Source organism: Oncorhynchus nerka, linkage group LG20, assembly GCF_034236695.1.
Source record: "Oncorhynchus nerka isolate Pitt River linkage group LG20, Oner_Uvic_2.0, whole genome shotgun sequence".
NCBI classification, from domain to species: domain Eukaryota; kingdom Metazoa; phylum Chordata; class Actinopteri; order Salmoniformes; family Salmonidae; genus Oncorhynchus; species Oncorhynchus nerka.
Window position 1 is genome coordinate 35,921,020 of NC_088415.1, and position 18,526 is coordinate 35,939,545.

An 18,526-nucleotide genomic window follows, 5' to 3' on the forward strand; every position below is an offset into this window, starting at 1 on the left:
AGATCACAAGTGATATTTCTGAAACGCGATTACCGCAGTCCTCCTATTGAAGATGCATGACTTCCGACGTTTTGTCGTTGAGGCACCGCGCCTGGTGTGCCGCTGACGTCAATCCCTTCATTTAGACCCCGGATGAAACTGCTAGTGGGGGAAGTGAACAGGGCCATCAGCACAATAACTGCAATTTGGTGGATAAGGGGGGGAAATAAAAAATACATAGGATTAATCCTAACAGTGGACCCTTTGAAACCACCAGGACTATCTCCAAATTGGATTTACGTAAACATTGGGGGACTGGCAGAATTGAGCCTTGGAACAGTAGTTTGAGTTAGCTTGCTGCTGACTAACGAAGGAAAACATCTTGCTGATTAGCTTGCTAGCTACTGTACTGGGATACGAATAAAACGCAGGTTTTGAGGGAACGCGTCTAATTGAAACGCTCTACACAAATCCAGTGGCTTGCTTCATGAATTATGTCTGCTACAAGTATTGACCCTCAGGTAGGCAGACTGTATTTCCCGGAAAAAATCCACTCAGCGTCGACTCAAGGCCTTGCATTGAGGAAAGGTGGCTGGTTGTGCGCCCAATCCACCCATTGCTGAGATGTGATTCAATCTAGCTAGCTAACGTTAACTCCAATTTAGTTAGCAAGTTAGCCGCTAGCTAACACGTAATAAATCTGACCTTTTTATACCAATAATAATTTGAAGCAATCGCCACGTTTTGTTCCTAGCGCTTAGCTAGTTAACGTTAGCTAGCTATGTGGTTTGCTAAAAACCCAACATTATGTATTTCACATGTATTCTCCTTATTAATATTGTCAGGCTCAGTTTCAGCTGTTGCAGTGGTTTACCAGCTCTAGTAAATTGTGGTTCTGTGCTAACGCAATGTGTTTAGTTAGCTAGTAAACTGGTTGTTGGCTAGATAGTAAAGTTAAGTAACTAACGTTAATGTAAGCGAGCTTCTAATTTTCAGCGAGTGTGGGTTGGATGTTAATTAGACAGCTAAAACAGATTTCTCTCTTTTACATGTTAACCAATTACACGGGAATGAAGAATTCAAAAGGACAAGACGCTAAAGGTAAGATCACTGTAGTTACTGTTAGCTAGATCAATTTCGACTCATTAGGTAGACTGCGATTGCTCAGACCATGCACGGACTGAGTTACAAACAATGCAGCTGCGGTGTAAATACAGTGCTGTCTTGTTATGTCAGTGATGCATGTCTTGTTATGCATTCGATGTCTTGCTGCTTTTACACACCCAAGTGTTAATCAGTACTGACTGAAAAGACATGTACATGTGTGTGTCTGTTTATTTGACACACATTGATAAATAACCCTACTATCAGTCTTTCCGGTTTCAGTGCAAAATGGCTCACTCCACCAGAAGGAAACTGTCCATGATAATGACTTTGAGCCCTATCTCACTGGCCAATCCAATCAGGTGAGTGACTTTTGAAATGTGTGTATCTGTGTCTGAATTAGAAAATAAAAAAGTGACTTGGCTGCAGGGAGGACCACAACTCGATATTGTCTCACAGGAGGACAGGACGTTTGCTTGGCTACATTGTTAGCTGATATTGTTATACATTTGCATAATTAAAGATGATGCCTTAAGTACTGCACGCATGGCCCTTTGGTCCTAAAATCAGATTTTTTGGGGTATAAGCTGACGGTCATTGGGGTTTGTGATGGTAGGTCATGTTGATATTTAGTTTGATGTATCAGGATTTCAAAATTGTATTTACACTCCTTTTTTTTCTCTAGAACAACAGCTACCAATCCATGACTGACCCTTACCTGTCCAGCTACTATGCCCCCTCCATTGGATTCCCCTACCCCCTGAGCGAGGCACCTTGGTCCACCGGTGGCGACCCCCGATCCCTTACCTGACCCCCTATGCGCCCCTTAGCAATGGAGACCACCACTTCATGCATGACACCGTTTTTGGCCAACCTGGGGGACTTGGCAGCAGCATCTACCCACATAGATTTAACTTTTTCCCTGAGAACCCAGCCTTCTCCACCTGGGGTACCAGTGGGTCTCAAGGCCAGCAGACTCAGAGTTCAGCCTATGGGGGCAGCTACAGTTACCCTCCCAGCTCCCTGGGGGGCACACTAGTCCCTGATGGTCAGACAGGGTTCCACAGTGACACTCTGAGCAAGGCACCAGGCATGAACAGCCTGGAGCAGGGGATGCTGGGGCTGAAGATAGGTGGGGATGTGTCGGGCAATGGCTCAGGCGTGAAGAGTGTGGGCTCTGTGATCGGTGGTGGAGCTGTGGCTCAGGCTGTTTCTACAGGCAATGGTGGAACACCAATTGGCATGCCCCTCCTAAGCCCACGTCCTGGGCTGCTATCGCCAGCAAACCAGCCAAGCCACAGCAGCTGAAGGCCAAGCCAGGCATGCCCATGGGGGGAGCCCTGCCACCACCACCCATCAAACACAATATGGACATTGGGACATGGGATAACAAGGGGTCCATAAGCAAAGTGGCCCCTCCACTGTCCCACCACCACCAGCAGCAGCTCCACTCTCATGGCCATGCCCACCTCCCCCACGGGCTCCCCCCTCCCCCTCAGCAGTCTGTTCAATCTGCCCAGTCCCTTGTGCAGCAGATGACCATGGGCCCGCCCCCCCCACAGTCATACCAGAACCACAACTCAGCCCCACCCCCTCAGACCCGCTGGGTTGCTCCACGCAACCGTAACCCGGGCTACGGTGGGGGCAGCATGGACAGCAGCGGTTCCTCTAGTGGTGGGGGTGGAGGTGTGCCTCCAGGTTCTGGCCCAGGTCTAGAGAACCACCCTGTTCTGGAGAATCTGCGGGCTGCCCACAGCTACAACCCTAAGGAGTTTGACTGGAACCTGAAGAATGGCCGCGTGTTCATCATCAAGAGCTACTCTGAGGACGACATCCACCGTTCCATCAAGTACTCCATCTGGTGCAGCACAGAGCATGGTAACAAGCGTCTGGACTCAGCCTTCCGTGCCATCAATGCTAAAGGCCCTGTCTATTTGCTGTTCAGCGTCAATGGCAGCGGCCACTTCTGTGGCGTGGCAGAGATGCTCTCGCCCGTGGACTACGGCACCAGTGCTGGCGTTTGGGCGCAGGACAAGTGGAAAGGCAAGTTTGACGTGGACTGGCTGTTTGTGAAAGATGTGCCTAATAGCCAGCTGAGGCACATCAGGCTGGAAAACAACGACAACAAGCCGGTGACCAACTCTAGGGACACTCAAGAGGTCCCTCTGGAGAAGGCTAAGCAGGTGCTCAAGATCATCGCAACTTACAAACACACCACCTCCATCTTTGATGACTTCTCCCACTATGAGAAGAGACAGGAAGAAGAGGAGGTTGTCAGAAAGGTAATCATAATTACAGTCTCTTGTTGATCACAAAGATCCTAAACTAACTGATCACAGATAGGTTTCATCCATTTTTGTAAAGACCCCCCCCCCCCCCCAAAAAAAAATGTATTCAGAACCATGACCTTTTTCCACATTTTGTTACAGTACAGCCTTGTTCTAAAATTGATATGTTTTTTTTACTCTTCAATCTACACACTACCTCATAATGACAAAGCAAAACATTTAATTTTAGCAAATGTATAAAAATAACAAAAAATTAAATATCACATTTACAAAAGTATTCACACCCTTTACTCAGTACTTTGTTGAAGCACCTTTTGGTAGTGATTACAGTCTCAAGTCTTGGGTATGATGCTACAAGCTTGGCACATCTGTATTTGGGGAGTTTCTCCTATTGTTCGCAACAGATCCTCTCAAGCTCTGTCAGGTTGGGTGGGGAGCATCGCTGCACAGCTATTTTCAGGGCTCTCCAGGGATTGGGTTCAAGTCTGGGCTCTGGCTGGGCCACTCAAGGACATTCAGTGACTTGTCTCGAAGCCACTCCTGCAATGTCTTGGCTGTGTGCTTAGGATTGTTGGAAGGTGAACCTTTGCCCCAGTCTGAGGTCCTGAGGTCTCTGGAGCAGGTTTTCATCAAGGATCTCTCTGTACTTCCCAGTTGCTGAAAAACATCCCCACAACATGATGCTGTCACCACCATGCTTCACTGAAGGGATGGTGCCAGGTTTCCTTCAGATGTGGTGCTTGGCAATTAGGGTGACGAGTTCAATCGTGTTTCTCATTGTCTTAGGTGCCTTTTGGCAATCTCCAAGCGGCTGTCATGTGCCTTTTACTCAGGAGTGGCTTCCGTCTGGCCACTCTACTATCAAGGCCTGATTGGTGGAGTGCTGCAGAGATGGTTGTACTTCTGGAAGGTTCTCCCATCTCCACAGAGGAACTCTGGAGCTATGTCAGAGTGACCATCTGGTTATTGGTCACCTCCCTGGCCAAAGCCCTTCTACCCCGATTGCTCAGTTTGGTCGGGCGCCCAGTTCTAGGACGAGTCTTGGTGGTTGCAAACTTTTACCATTTAAGATTGATGGAAGCCACTGTGTTCTTGGAGACCTTCAATGTTGCAGAAATGTTTTGGTACCATCCCCAGATGTGCCTCCACACAATCCTTTCTCGGACCTCTACGGACAATTCCTTTGACCTCTTGGCTTGGTTTTTGCTCTGACATGCACTGTCAACTGTGGGACCTTTTTTTTTTTATATAGACAGGTGTGTGCCTTGCCAAATCATGTCCAATTAATTTAATTTACCACAGGTGGACTCCAATCAAGTTGTAGAAACATCTCAAGGATGATCAATGGAAACAGGATGCACCTGAGCTCAATTTCAAGTCTCATAGCAAAGGGTCTGAATACTTTTGTAAGTAAGGTATGTATAAAAATATATATACACTACCATTCAAAAGTTTGGGGTCACTTAATGTCATTGTTAATGAAAGAAAAGCAACAAAAATTGGCCATTAAAATAACATCAAATGGGCCTCCCGGGTGGCGCAGTGGTTAAGGGCGCTCTACTGCAGCGCCAGCTGTGCCACCAGAGACTCTGGGTTCGTGCCCAGGCTCTGTCGTAACCGGCCGCGACTGGGAGGTCCGGGGGGCGAAGCACAATTGGCCTAGCGTCATCCGGGTTAGGGAGGGGTTGGCCGGTAGGGATATCCTTGTCTCATCGCGCACCAGCGACTCCTGTGGCGGGCTGGGCGCAGTGCGCGCTAACCAAGGTTGTCAGGTGCACAGTGTTTCCTCCGACACATTGGTGCGGCTGGCTTCCGGGTTGGATGCGCGCTGTGTTAAGAAGCAGTGCGGCTTGGTTGGGTTGTGTATCGGAGGACGCGTGACTTTCAACCTTCGTCTCTCGCGAGCCCGTACGGGAGTTGTAGCGACGAGACAAGATAGTAGCTACTAAACAATTGGATACCACGAAATTGGGGAGAAAACGGGGTAAAATGTAAAAATAATAATAAAATAAATAAATAACATCAAATTGATCAGAAATGCAGTGTAGACATGGTTAATGTTGTAAATGACTATTGTAGCTGGAAACGGCAGATTTTTTTATTTATTCCAAAGGAACGTTGTGTTAGCTAATCCAAGTTTATCATTTTAAAAGGCTAATTGATCATTGGAAAACCCTTTTGCAATTATGTTAGCACAGCAGAAAACTGTTGTTCTGATTTAATGAAGCATGAGTATCTGGAGCGTCAGCATTTGTGGGTTTGATGACAGGCTCAAAATGTCCAGAAACAAAGAGCTTCTGAAGCTCGTCAGTCTATTCTTGTTCTGAGAAATGAAGGCTATTCCATGCGAGAAATTGCCAAGAAACTGAAGATCTCGTACAACGCTGTGTAATACTGCCTTCACAGAATAGCGCAAACTGTCTCTAACCAGAATAGAAAGAGGAGTCGGAGGCCCCGGTGCACAAGAGGACAAGTACATTAGTGTCTAGTTTGAGAAACAGACGCCTCACAAGTTCTCAACTGGCAGCTTCATTAAATAGTACCCGCAAACACCAGTCTCAACGTCAACAGTGAAGAGGCGACTCTGGGATGCTGGCCTTCTAGGCAGACTGGCCAATAAAAAGAAAAGATTAAGATTGGTAAAAGAACACACACTGGACAGGGGAACTCTGCCTAGAAGGCCAGCATCCCGGAGTTGCCTCTTCATTGTTGACATTGAGGCTGGTGTTTTGCAGGTACTATTTCATGAAGCTGCCAGTTGAAGGCTTGTGAGGCATCTGTTTCTTAAACTAGACACTCAACTTTTGAATGGTAGTGTATATTCAACTTTTTTTTTTAACTTTGCTTTGTCATTATGGGGTATTCTATGTTTTATTTAATTTTAGAATAAGGCTGTAACGTAACAAAATGTGGAAAAAGGGAAGGGGTCTGAATACTTTCCAAGTGCAGTGTATATCTCCTTTTTACATAGGGATGATTAAAAAAAATATTGGGGCAACCTGAGTTTTGTATTACTTGATTTGTCCCATCACAGACCAAATGTATACCGTTTTGTATTTGTTTGCTGTTTTTATTGTTTTGTGGAGGAGGTGTAACCATCCCTAAATGCCTCTTCTTTCAACAGACCTATGAGCCAGCTCCAATACAGAGAGGGTCTCGACTTGATCAGGTAAAGAACCTTTTCTGAGTGTTTCACCTTTTATTCGGCTTCTGCCCATCAAGACATTGTTCCCTATGTCTCTAAGGAAATAATAAACCATTGTAGGGGGGTGGAAGATTTTATTCAGTGAAGTTTTTCTAATGGTAACACTTTTGTTATTTCTTCCCCTCCCCACCCAAGGAACGCCAAAACCGAAGTAAACCACAATAGAGGAATGCTCCTTATAGCTTGATCAATGGTTATACTTGGATGGACATAATGGAATTTAGATCATGAAAAAAGAGGACATAAAGAAATTGTCAACTCCTATTTATTTTGGCCCACATCAAACTTTGAGCCACACTGCTTCTGGTCCGGTTCCCAGTCTCTAAGTCGTGCGCAGGGATGAAGTCAGTTTCCATTAATCAAATTGCTTCATCCTTATTTGTTTTCTTTCTTTCTGTATTTTTAGCCTGGCAGGTCTTTATTTGCTCTACTCCCACACTCACATCCTTAACTGAGTAACAAATATCTGCACTTCTTTAACAAAATCTAACATGCTGCTGATATTCAGTGACTGTTCAACTTGTGGTGGTGTGAGTGTTGGAGAAACGTTAAGTGCTTGTATTGGTTGTTCTGATTTAGGAAGAGTGAATGCGACAATTAACTGAATCTTGACAAATGTTTGATAACTGTACTTGGCCAGTTTTATTTTGCATAATCAAAATAAACTGTTCTGTTATGCCCTTCTTGTCCATGTGAGGGTGGTCTTGTGGCTTGGTAGAAGATGTGAAAAGCTTCTGCAAATGATGCATATAATGGATAATGTGAAAGGCTGTGACATTAGAAAAATGTAATGTTTTAAAAAAAAAAAGAAATATTTTTTAAATTAGGTATCACTTGGCTTAACACTGTTGTGACAACAATTTGTTGAAGAAGAGATACAATATGTTTTCTTTTTTTCAGTGGAGCCTTAACACTTTTTCTGACAACAGTGTCAATGAAACTCTATTTGCTGTACTGTAACTCAAGTGTGTCAGCAAAAAGATTCAGGGGAAAGATGTCTAGAACATCCGCTCTCAAAGGAGGTCCCTTTCTTTTTTTCTTGATGGGGTGGAAATGTAAACTGTCTTGAGTTCAAGTTCTTAGCCGGACTATACTATTGTCTTCTTCCTTATTTTAAATCATAGTTGTTACTTTTCTCTGTTCCCCATCATTCCAACAACGGGGTCAATGAAACTAAGTCATTTTGGGGACAAATGTAGCATGTACTGCTTTTAAAATCAAGATAGCCCTGTCACTCTTTCTTATCCTTGTCCTTTTCTTAACAGATTTAAAGCATTGATATAACCCTTCCACTTCATCCTCAGAAATGTTAAGCTTTAATGTACTGGCAATGCTAACTGAGAACGCCTCAAATATGTAATCTTAAAATTAATTTGACTGATTTAATGTCAAGTGTATGAAAACCCAGAGAATAGTATATATGGTATCTGTGTGTGATTTCTTTTTTTCCGGGACCTGCTTGCTGTACTGTGTATGTCTGTATGCGAAAGACAGAAGGGAGTGTGATTTATTGAGGGAATCAGATTTATGTAATGGTATTGGAAATGATTCATTCATGAGAATATATAAAAATTTAAGAAAGCAAATGTTTAAGTCACCCCTGAATTTAATATGCGTTGTATCAAAGGTCACTATCACATTCTTAGATTTGATCATGGTCATTATTAAAGGTATACTATCTATTGTAAGTGTTTTTGGTTTGTTCTATTGTGAGTGAAAAGTAGCTATGTCTGCATCTACAGCAGCCTCAATAATGTTTGCCACCTAGCTAACATTAGCCATAACAAATTGGAATCCATAACATATCATACGTTTTGCAAAATCTGTCATACAAAATGGATTAGGGACATCCACAAATTAATACATATGAAAAACGTACTTTATCATACTATATGGAAAGTCTCGGATTTACGGACAAAATACAAAATTCTCGAGGGGGGTGACGAGGTGACGACGACCCACGTTTGTTAGATGAGAGAGTGGTGCCTGAAGTATGGACGTTGCCATTTCAGACCTGGGTCAAAAACACATAAAATACTTGTACTCTCTCTGATAAAACCAACGGTATAGTCCCAAACCCAAAATACATTTTGTTCAGTTTTGAATCCATGATCCATAAAAACAAACTGAACTGTAGGCCTACATAATTCACAGCACATCAAACCAAGGCTAATGGATTACGTAAAATGTGTCCATATACTTTTCCCGTGTTTGATCACCAGAGCTCATAGCCTACAACTATGTTTCTTACCACTGAAGTAACTATGTTGATATGTTTTGTTTGCCTAAAATACAATCACTTCAATTATTTGGATCGACGTTAACGTGATTCCTCTCTTGGCATTCACCGCGTGCCTTAATTGTATTGCTATTAAATCAAGGTCCGGCGTGAACACGAAAAGTGGTAATCCTACCCCCAAAATACTCGCTCAGTTTACCTATAAATTGTCCTAGATTGCAGATGGATTGCTTCATTAGATTAATGCCAATAACCACTACTCCAGTGTTCAGGAGTTGTGAACTAAATTCAAATTGAGGTAGTGTTTAGAGCAGTTAATTACTTTCTTGCCATTTAGTGGTGTAGCTAACTGCTGCAACCTGGTCTCGAGAATTTTGTATTTTGTCCGTAAATCCGAGACTTTCCATATAGTATGATAAAGTACGTTTTTCATATGTATTAATTTGTGGATGTCCCTAATCCATTTTGTATGATAGATTTTGCAAAACGTATGATATGTTACGGATTCCAATTTGTTATGGCTAATGTTAGCTAGGTGGCAAACATTATTGAGGCTAGGGGTTAAGGTTAGGAGTTAGGTTAAAGGGTTAGGCAGGGATGCAAACTAGTCACATTTCACATAACCAATTCGCTATAGTATTAACTGGTATACGACTCCTTGTCATTCAAGTTATAATGCGTTAGTTGCTTACTGGACCCTGGCAATCTGTGAAATGTTAACTAGCTAACGAACGTAACTACTATCTGTGAACTAATGTTTTCTTTCTACAGTATGTAGTTCATTTTCAGAATGAGGGGAAAATGATGGGCCTGGCTTAAACTGGATGCCACTATAGAGGTGAAAGGAACACCACACACTTTTTCAATACAGTGGATTAAAGGGGTATGCCAGGTGTACTCTCTGCCTGAAAGAGATCAATTATGCCAACAAAGGGTATCATGCTCTGCATGCAGAGGCAGAAAGTGTACAATTGTAATAATGTTCAGTGTAGCCCAAAGATTTTGCTTATGTTGTGTTGAACTTGACAGTAACATGTGTGTGTGTGTGAGGGGGGATAATACACATTTTTACTCAGTGAACATTATTTTTGCACACATGTAGTCTTGTGCACTTGATCAATGTCTACTATAGTTGCCATTATAATAGAGCAAAAATAGAATGCCTGTTGTTTCATTCTATTTCTACTTTAAGATGTTTTTCCCCCAAGTGCAATACTTAGATGTGTGTGTGTGGTCACAAGTGTTCTATTATAAAGGCTTTCATGGCTAACTGCAATATTAGTGTATTGTTTTTCTCAAAACTTGAGTGTAATTTGCAGTAAAGTCTAGGCAACAAATAACATTGGATTGCTTTCTTATTTTTTTTTAGCTGTGAGTTAGGTTCACATTGACCACTTTTTATTTTACACACAGACTGACCATGTAGATCATATTCTTGGTTGTTTAATTAGCTGAAACATGCATTTCCCCCTCGCAGAGATTTATTGCATGTTTCAGTGCAAAAAAAAAAGTGTCACCTTTTTGGGCCCTCACCAGTTTGCATCCCTGGTTAAGGGAAGGGTTAGCTGAAAGGGTTAAGGGTAGGGTTAGCTAAAAGGGTTAAGGGTAGGGTTAGCTAAAAGTGTTAAGGGAAGGGTTAGCTGAAAGGGTTAAGGGAAGGGTTAGCTGAAAGGGTTAAGGGAAGGGTTAGCTAAAAGGGTTAAGGGAAGGCTTAGCTGAAAGGGTTAAGGGAAGGGTTAGCTGAAAGGGTTAAGGGAAGGGTTAGCTGAAAGGGTTAAGGGAAGGGTTAGCTAAAAGGGTTAAGGGAAGGGTTAGCTAAAAGGGTTAAGGGAAGGGTTAGCTGAAAGGGTTAGCTAAAAGGGTTAAGGGAAGGCTTAGCTGAAAGGGTTAAGGGAAGGGTTAGCTGAAAGGGTTAAGGGAAGGGTTAGCTGAAAGGGTTAAGGGTAGGGTTAGCTAAAAGGGTTAAGGGAAGGGTTAGCTGAAAGGGTTAAGGGTAGGGTTAGCTAAAAGGGTTAAGGGAAGGGTTAGCTGAAAGGGTTAAGGGAAGGGTTAGCTGAAAGGGTTAAGGGTAGGGTTAGCTAAAAGGGTTACGGGTAGGGTTAGCTAAAAGGGTTAAGGGAAGGGTTAGCTGAAAGGGTTAAGGGAAGGGTTAGCTGAAAGGGTTAAGGGAAGGGTTAGCTGAAAGGGTTAAGGGTAGGGTTAGCTAAAAGGGTTAAGGGAAGGGTTAGCTGAAAGGGTTAAGGGTAGGGTTAGCTAAAAGGGTTAAGGGAAGGGTTAGCTAAAAGGGTTAAGGGTAGGGTTAGCTAAAAGGGTTAAGGGTAGGGTTAGCTAAAAGGGTTAAGGGAAGGGTTAGCTAACATGCAAAGTAGCAAAAAAATATGAAGTAGTTGTTACATCTGTTACACTGTTACATCCAATACCTGTTTGCCTAAGGCTGATGCCATGCAGGTGCTTGTAATGAGATTCTAACACTCAAACTTTGGGTTGCTAGATGTCTGCGTTATTGCCTTAAGCAACCTGTCTTATGTACCATGCTAAACTGTTTATTTATTTTTACATATTTTTTACATACAATCTACCTGCAGTGAAGCCGTTCAAAATGTATGTTGCATTCAGTCATCTAGCAGACTCCCATCCAGAGCGACCCACAGGAGCAACCAGGGTCAAGTGTCCAGCCCAAGGGCACGTTGAGAGATCTCCCACCAAGTCAAATCGGGGACCCGATCCAGCAACATATCGGCCACCGGCCCCATCTCCCAACCGTTAGGCCACCAACCATCCAAGATCCCCCCCCCCCCACACACAATTCCTTGAGAGCTGCCCCTCAACCATCCGAGAACCCCCAAACGCCCACCCCAAGCCACCGTCCCCAATGCACCAGCAATATGGAAAAAAGAGAAAAACAAAGGAAAACAACCATTTAAAAAAACAAAAGACAAGGACAACAAAAATCCAAACAGCAAGGCGTTTGAGTGCATGTGTGGCACTATTTTGTGTGTGTGTGTGTGTGTGTGTGTGTGTGTGTGCGCATGCGTGCACACGTACATGTGTTCGTTTGAATGCGAGGTTACGCGCGTACAAGCACCTGCACGGCATCAGCCTCAGGCAAACAGGTAATGGATGTAACAGTGTTGCCCCTCAGTGTCATCATTGAAACATACTTTTTTGTTGTTGTTTATTTAGACTTTATTTTTTACTTTTATCTTTGACCGTCATTCTATCCCCCACCCAGCAACTCCACTCCCACTTGTCTTCAGTTCCACATCTCAACCCCCAGCTTCCCTCAGCCCATTCCATCCATCTCTGCTGACCACCCTCTTCGGATTTCTATGCGCCATATAGCTTTCAACTATGCTGTGATGTTTAACATACAATTTGAATCTATCTAATCGAATTGAATCCACAGTTTGCAAGTTGAAGATAAATACTCTTACTAAGAGTATTAGTATATTAGTAATTGACTGACCAGATCTCCCAACAATGCTATTTCTAGGGTCAATTTTAGATGAATGACTTTTTCAGCCATTCCTCAACCTGAGACCAGAACAAATGGTCTATTGATTCTGTATTTTCACAACAAAATCTGCAGAGCTGTGACGTTTGTATGCCCCAAATATTAAACATTTTGTTGGTGCCAAGAATTCTGTAAAATAATTTTAGCTGAAAAGCACAATGTCTTCAATTAATCTTGCGTTGTTTTATATATAAACGCATACACCCTTTGCAATGGAATCGGTATATCAAAAATCTCTTCCCAGATATTTTGGAATCTGTATGGCACAGCTGTCAACACCCTGGTCCTCAAATGAAACTGGTATACTTTCCTATTTATGCTATTTTTGTTACCTCCGCCAGTTTTGATCCTTTATATTGGGCAGACAGACCAGTTCCCTACCTCCTCCCGTTGCCACCCGTCTCCTCCATTTTTGGGGTAATGTAATCAATTGGTTGTAATCTTAAGCAGAACTTCCCATACAATTTCGATAGCTCCATGAAAGACATAACTGTAACATTCCAATTTACAATATCATTTAAAAACAAAACCCTTTTCAAACATAGAACAAATATTTTTTATATCTTTTCGAGGGGATGACATTGTAACCAGCCCTGCAATGCTTGTTCGAAAAAGAGAGACACTTTCAACAATGTTTCATTTTCAATTCATCGAAAATGAGACATGGCAAAAAGGCAATTTTTAAACAGTGGACATGTTTTCTCAGTAATCTACTTGAGAATAATTGTTTGTATAAGTGAAGCTTTTAGAGAGAGGTGTAGTGCTTTTATAATCTCAAACCACCCAGATCATATTCATTATATAGATACTTCATCTTGTCTGGTTTAGCATCTCAGATAAAGTGAAATATTCTTTACTCCAATGATTTGAAAAACGAATCATCAGGAGTAGGCAGCGCCATAAGTAAGTGAGTAACCTGAGATATGACTAAGGAGTTCATTTTTCCATAAATAGACAGGTATTTACCCCTCCATGTTTGCAGGATCTATTTTTACTAGTTTTCTATTTCTATAAAAAGTTGTGCTCATATCTTTTGAGATATGAATACCAAGTACGTCTACTTTACCGTCAGCCCATTTTATAGGTAAACTGCGTTGTTTTTTAAAGATCAAATACGTAATATGATACACTTATTATTATTAGGCCAGAAAAGTTATCTAGATCTTCAATGAGAAATTGCAAGGATCTAGCGTGCAGACTGAATATAAAACTTGAGTCATCGTCATACATGGCCACCTTTGTTTTTAAACCTTGGATTTCTAATCCTCTAATATTATTTTAATAGCTAGCATTTCGATGGCCATAACAAATAGATATGGTGACAGGGGGACAGCCTTGTTTAACTCCTCTTGATAGTTAAAAACTCTGAGAAGTAGCCGCAATTTACTATTTTACACCTGGGGTTGCAAAACATTACTTTTACCCATTGAATAAGAGACTCACCAAAGTGAAAATAATCGATGTATATATATAATCCAGTTTTACTCTATCAAAGGCATTTTCAAAATCCGCTATGAAGGTAAAACTATGCATTTCGAAAGTATTTTTGCATCACACATTGAAGTGTAAGAGGCCTCCAATTTTTTAGATGGACTGAATCTTTATATTTGCCATCTGGGTCTTGTTTTAATAATAGGCAAATTCCGACTTTCCTGCTGAGTACCTGACAGACTACCATTTCTAAAGGAGTAGTTCAAACAATCTAATAATGGAGCTATGAGTATATAAAAAAAGGCTTGCCATCAAGCCCTGGGGTTTTTCCAGACTGAAAGGATTTAATAGCCTCAAAAGGTTATTCCTCTGTAGTTTGGACTTTGCACTGATCTTTTTGTCTTTGTTAATTTTACATTTGTGTTATTATTTGGAAATAATTCCTTAGAGTAATCGTCATTCTGAGGGTTAGGATGAGACAGAAAATAAAATATATGCTTAAAATATTTAGCTTCCTCTTTTAAAATATAATTTGAAGAATCATGGATGACTCTGTCTTTAGTAACGGGTTTCTGCGAATTATTTTTGGTAGCATTCCATGCCAAAGGTAACATATAATCATTTGAATGTTCCTGATTTACATGTACTATGTTACTTCTACGTTAATGAGACTAGGCTGAACGGCTCGAAATACAGTAGGCCTAGTTGGGTCTTTTAGCAAATAACATATGGGTGAAGTAGGCAATTTCCTTTCTTTTTCGGCATTAGACCTGCCAACTTACACTTTCTGTTAACATATGACCCCAGAGTGATATATTCTTGCAATTTGTAGTCAATGACATTTCAGATTTACATATAGCTAATTTTTCACGAAGTAGTTTGGATGTACTGAACTATGCTTTATCAAAGTAACTTTAGTTAAAGAAGATCCATTTTTCTTTCGTGTAGTTTAACTTCTTCCAGTGTGATGTAATTGGTAAACTATTTTTTTGAGGACCTTCCCCTACACTGACCGTTTCCAAATCACCATTACCTCACACCTGTTTTTAGATTACAAGGGGCATAGTACTAAACAACGGACAGTGCCAGCCAGCAATACTGGAGAATGAGCATTTGGCGCAGGCTATTACAATTAATTTGATGTAGCCTAGCATCCTATATCTCGTGAATCCGCAGCGTCAGACAAAACACCAGTCAGTGTCCAATGTCCATACCACATTGGTCCAGTTACATCAGGGTGCCACTATAATTATAGAAACATTTACATCTCTGATGCACCACGGACTCCAATATGCGCGAGTGATTTTAGCAAGCGAGACCTCACTGTCGATGTTAACTGCACCCTTGTTGTACAACCTTCTATCCGGAGAATGATGTAGTATCGTAGCCTACTAGGCCTATGGAATATGGTCCATAGTCGGCTATCGAATACATAGAATAAGCTAAGCCTATAACAATGGTCCAGGCATCCGCAGCCCCAGCACCACTCCAGCCATGATAACGCATAACCGGAGAGAGGACATCGCTTCAAATACATGTGCCCTATATATTAACCTTGATTGTCCGAAACAGTAGTTGCGTAGTCCACTTGCTTTGTTTTCATCATCTCTGACCCAGTCTAGAAGGATTTGCGTCTCTTCTCATCCCAGACACTCGTCCTCTTCCGCCGAATTGAATGCAATGCTTGAAGATTAGATGCAACTGACATCAAGAACGGGTCAAACTCCCCCCACCATAAACCATCCGCGAAATGTTCTTGCGATGAGCGGTTGACATTTTGCAGAACAGTTTACGGTTCATTTCCAGTGTGCATAATAACCATAATATCCGATTATTATGTAATTTTATGACTTTCTTAAACCTACCTGAATGATAGATAGACACCTTGTGGGGAAAATAGTGCATCGACGATAACACCTCCCCAACCAACCTGGTCTCAGAGCATTTTGTGTTATTCTGTATGTAAATCCGAGTCACTCCATTTTGTATATGTTATGTTTAGTATGGTATGTATTCATTTGTGGATGTGCATCACCCATTTCATATGATGTGTTACAAATTAAAATTCACATTATCTGTTACAAATTTGCCAAATGTACAATACCTTATAAATTTGCTACAAATTTGCAAAACATATATATTCTAGCTAGGTGGCTAACATTAACTAGCTGGCTAATGTTAGCTAAACTAGGGGTTAGGAGTTAAGATTAGGATTAAGTTTAGGAGTTAGGCTAAAGGATTAAGGTTAGGGATAAGGGTTAGGATTAGCTAAAGGGGATACGGTTAGGGGAAGTGTCAGCTAAGATGCTAAGTAGTTGCAAAGTAGCTAAAAAGTAGTAAGTAGTTGAAATGTTGCAAATGAGCTAAAATGCTAATGTTGTCCGTGATGAGATTCGAACTCGCAATATCTGGGTTGCTAAACTTTTATGTAACCATACCAAACTTAACATATCATACTAATTTGAGAGTCCCTGATTTACTATGTTACTCCTAGTCTATGAGACCTGGCTAACTACTGGAACTACAGTAGTTAAGTCTTTTAGCTAAATAAAATAAAATATGGGTGAAGTAGGCAATCATTTCCTTTCTTTTTTGGCATCAGGCATGCTTAATTCTCACTTGAAACATAGTTATTGTGTTTAATTGTCTAAATTACACATTCTGTTAACATACTGTATGACAAAAAGTGATCTAGCATTTTGGCAATATAATGTTTTCAAAGTTCTACCAAGTTCAACTATTTATCTGTACACGTTTTAAACCCTTAATTTTGCCATTTGTAGTCTATGACATTTCAGATTTACATACTGATAATTTCACTAAGTAGTTTGGATGTGCTGAACTACCTTATCAACGTAACTTTATTTAAGTAAAATAGAATTTTCTTAAGTGTAGTTTTAGTGTAGCTTAGATCACAAGGGCATATTACTACACACAAACAATGGATAGTGACAGCCCGCAATAGTGGAGAAGGAGCATTTTTCTCAGGCTATTACAATTCATTTGATATAGCCTCCTATAGCCTATTTCCTGAATCCGGAGTGTTAGAACAAACACCAGTCAGTGTCCAATGTCCATACCAATATAATTATAGAAGCATTATCCAACAGAAGCATCAATTAATTTACATATCTGATGCACCACTGACTCCTACAGTATATGTGCAAGGGATTTTAGCAAACGTAAACTCACTGTCAATGTCAACTACACCCTTGTTGTACAACTTTGGATCCGGAGAATGATTGATGTAGTAGCCTACTAGGCATATGGAATGTGGTCCGTATTCCACGATTGAATACATAGAATAGGCTAAGCCTAAAACAATGGTCCAGGCATCAGGCATCCGCTGGACATCTATAAACTATGAGACCAGGCTGCACCAACACCACCGCTGTCCACTGGCTATGGTGCTGAAACTGCACTAATTCTCTGTGGCTTTTCCTCCCCAAGGCTGTGCGTGCCTACATGCACATAAAGTTGCTTTCTACTAGGTCGTTATTTCTCTATTCAATATCAGAGAACGAACATGCATTTTTGACAATATAATGTTTTCAAAGTTCTACCAAGTTAAACAACATTTAACTATACATGTTTTAAACCCTTATTTTATGTAACAACAAACATGCTTGGGGATGTTTTAAAGTGGGTTCAATAGCTACATCTATTTTGAAATGACACTTAGTTCCATTGTATCCCAACATGATCTTATTCTCAGACCTGTTGCTAGAGGGCATAATATAAAACGTGACAGAAACAAGTCACTTTTTCATAGGCCTACTGTATTTACAATCCTTTTTACAAATAATGTTGTTAGACAGACATTTGTCCTACACAAACATATAAAACAAAACAAAATACAATTGTGTACATTGTTAAATCATACTCCTCAAAAAATGCTAACCTCCCCTGTTATTTGTAATGGTGAGAGGTTAGCATGTCTTGGGGGTATGATCTTTGAGCCTCTGTAACTAACCATTTATGATGATTTGTAATCATGGCAGCATCCACATTAATGTAGAAGTGATCAGAAACATTATATTCTTATTTACAATAAAAGTGACTCCAAAATGACACAATGCATTAGTTACCATTCAATTTATATAAGGCACAACATAATCTGAAACAAAACCAAAACAAACTGCAAATACATCCAACAAATTTGTAGTCACAAGCTTGATGTAGTCATTGGTTGCTCATACTGAACTTTTGGCTACTTTAATACACATATAAGGGAATTTCAAATAGAAGGAGACATTCTGTTCTATCACCTCATATGAAACATTTGATCTCAAATACAAAATGCTGGAGTACAGAGACAAATGAAAAGGTTTAGCTTCACTGTCCAAATAAATATGTAGGGGAGTGTGTACACACAAAGTTAATGGCAGTCTCTCTTTGTGAGTCATACAAGTGTGACATGGGACAAATTCCACAAGTCCACGCAATTGTCATCTCCAAACATGAGGAACGCTGCCAGGCCCATGGTATTCACCATTGTGATGAGGGAGAACACGGTAACCCAGGAAGTTGTAACCTTAATCAGGTAAGCAGAGAAGTACAACAGAACCAGCCCTGTAGGATACACAAACTGGTCTCATTTACAGTCAAATACAGTATATAGGCCTATAATACACTTAACCGTGAACATCATATAATTCTGATGTTCAATATACAGTGAGGCAAAAAAGTATTTAGTCAGCCACCAATTGTGCAAGTTCTCCCACTTAAAAAGACGAGAGGCCTGTAATTTTCATCATAGGTACACT

At 41.0% G+C, this 18,526-nt stretch overlaps 1 protein-coding gene across 1 annotated transcript; it reads left to right on the forward strand.

Moving 5' to 3' along the window:
- The first annotated feature begins 110 nt into the window (after positions 1-110).
- On the forward strand, positions 111-8,264 carry LOC115102385 (YTH domain-containing family protein 1-like). Its single transcript, XM_029622288.2, is given in 8 exon segments — positions 111-500; positions 1,056-1,080; positions 1,351-1,445; positions 1,769-1,874; positions 1,877-2,323; positions 2,326-3,365; positions 6,496-6,540; positions 6,712-8,264. Coding segments are annotated over 8 exon segments (1,815 nt in total). The 5' UTR covers positions 111-473; the 3' UTR covers positions 6,742-8,264.
- The last annotated feature ends 10,262 nt before the right edge of the window (positions 8,265-18,526 follow it).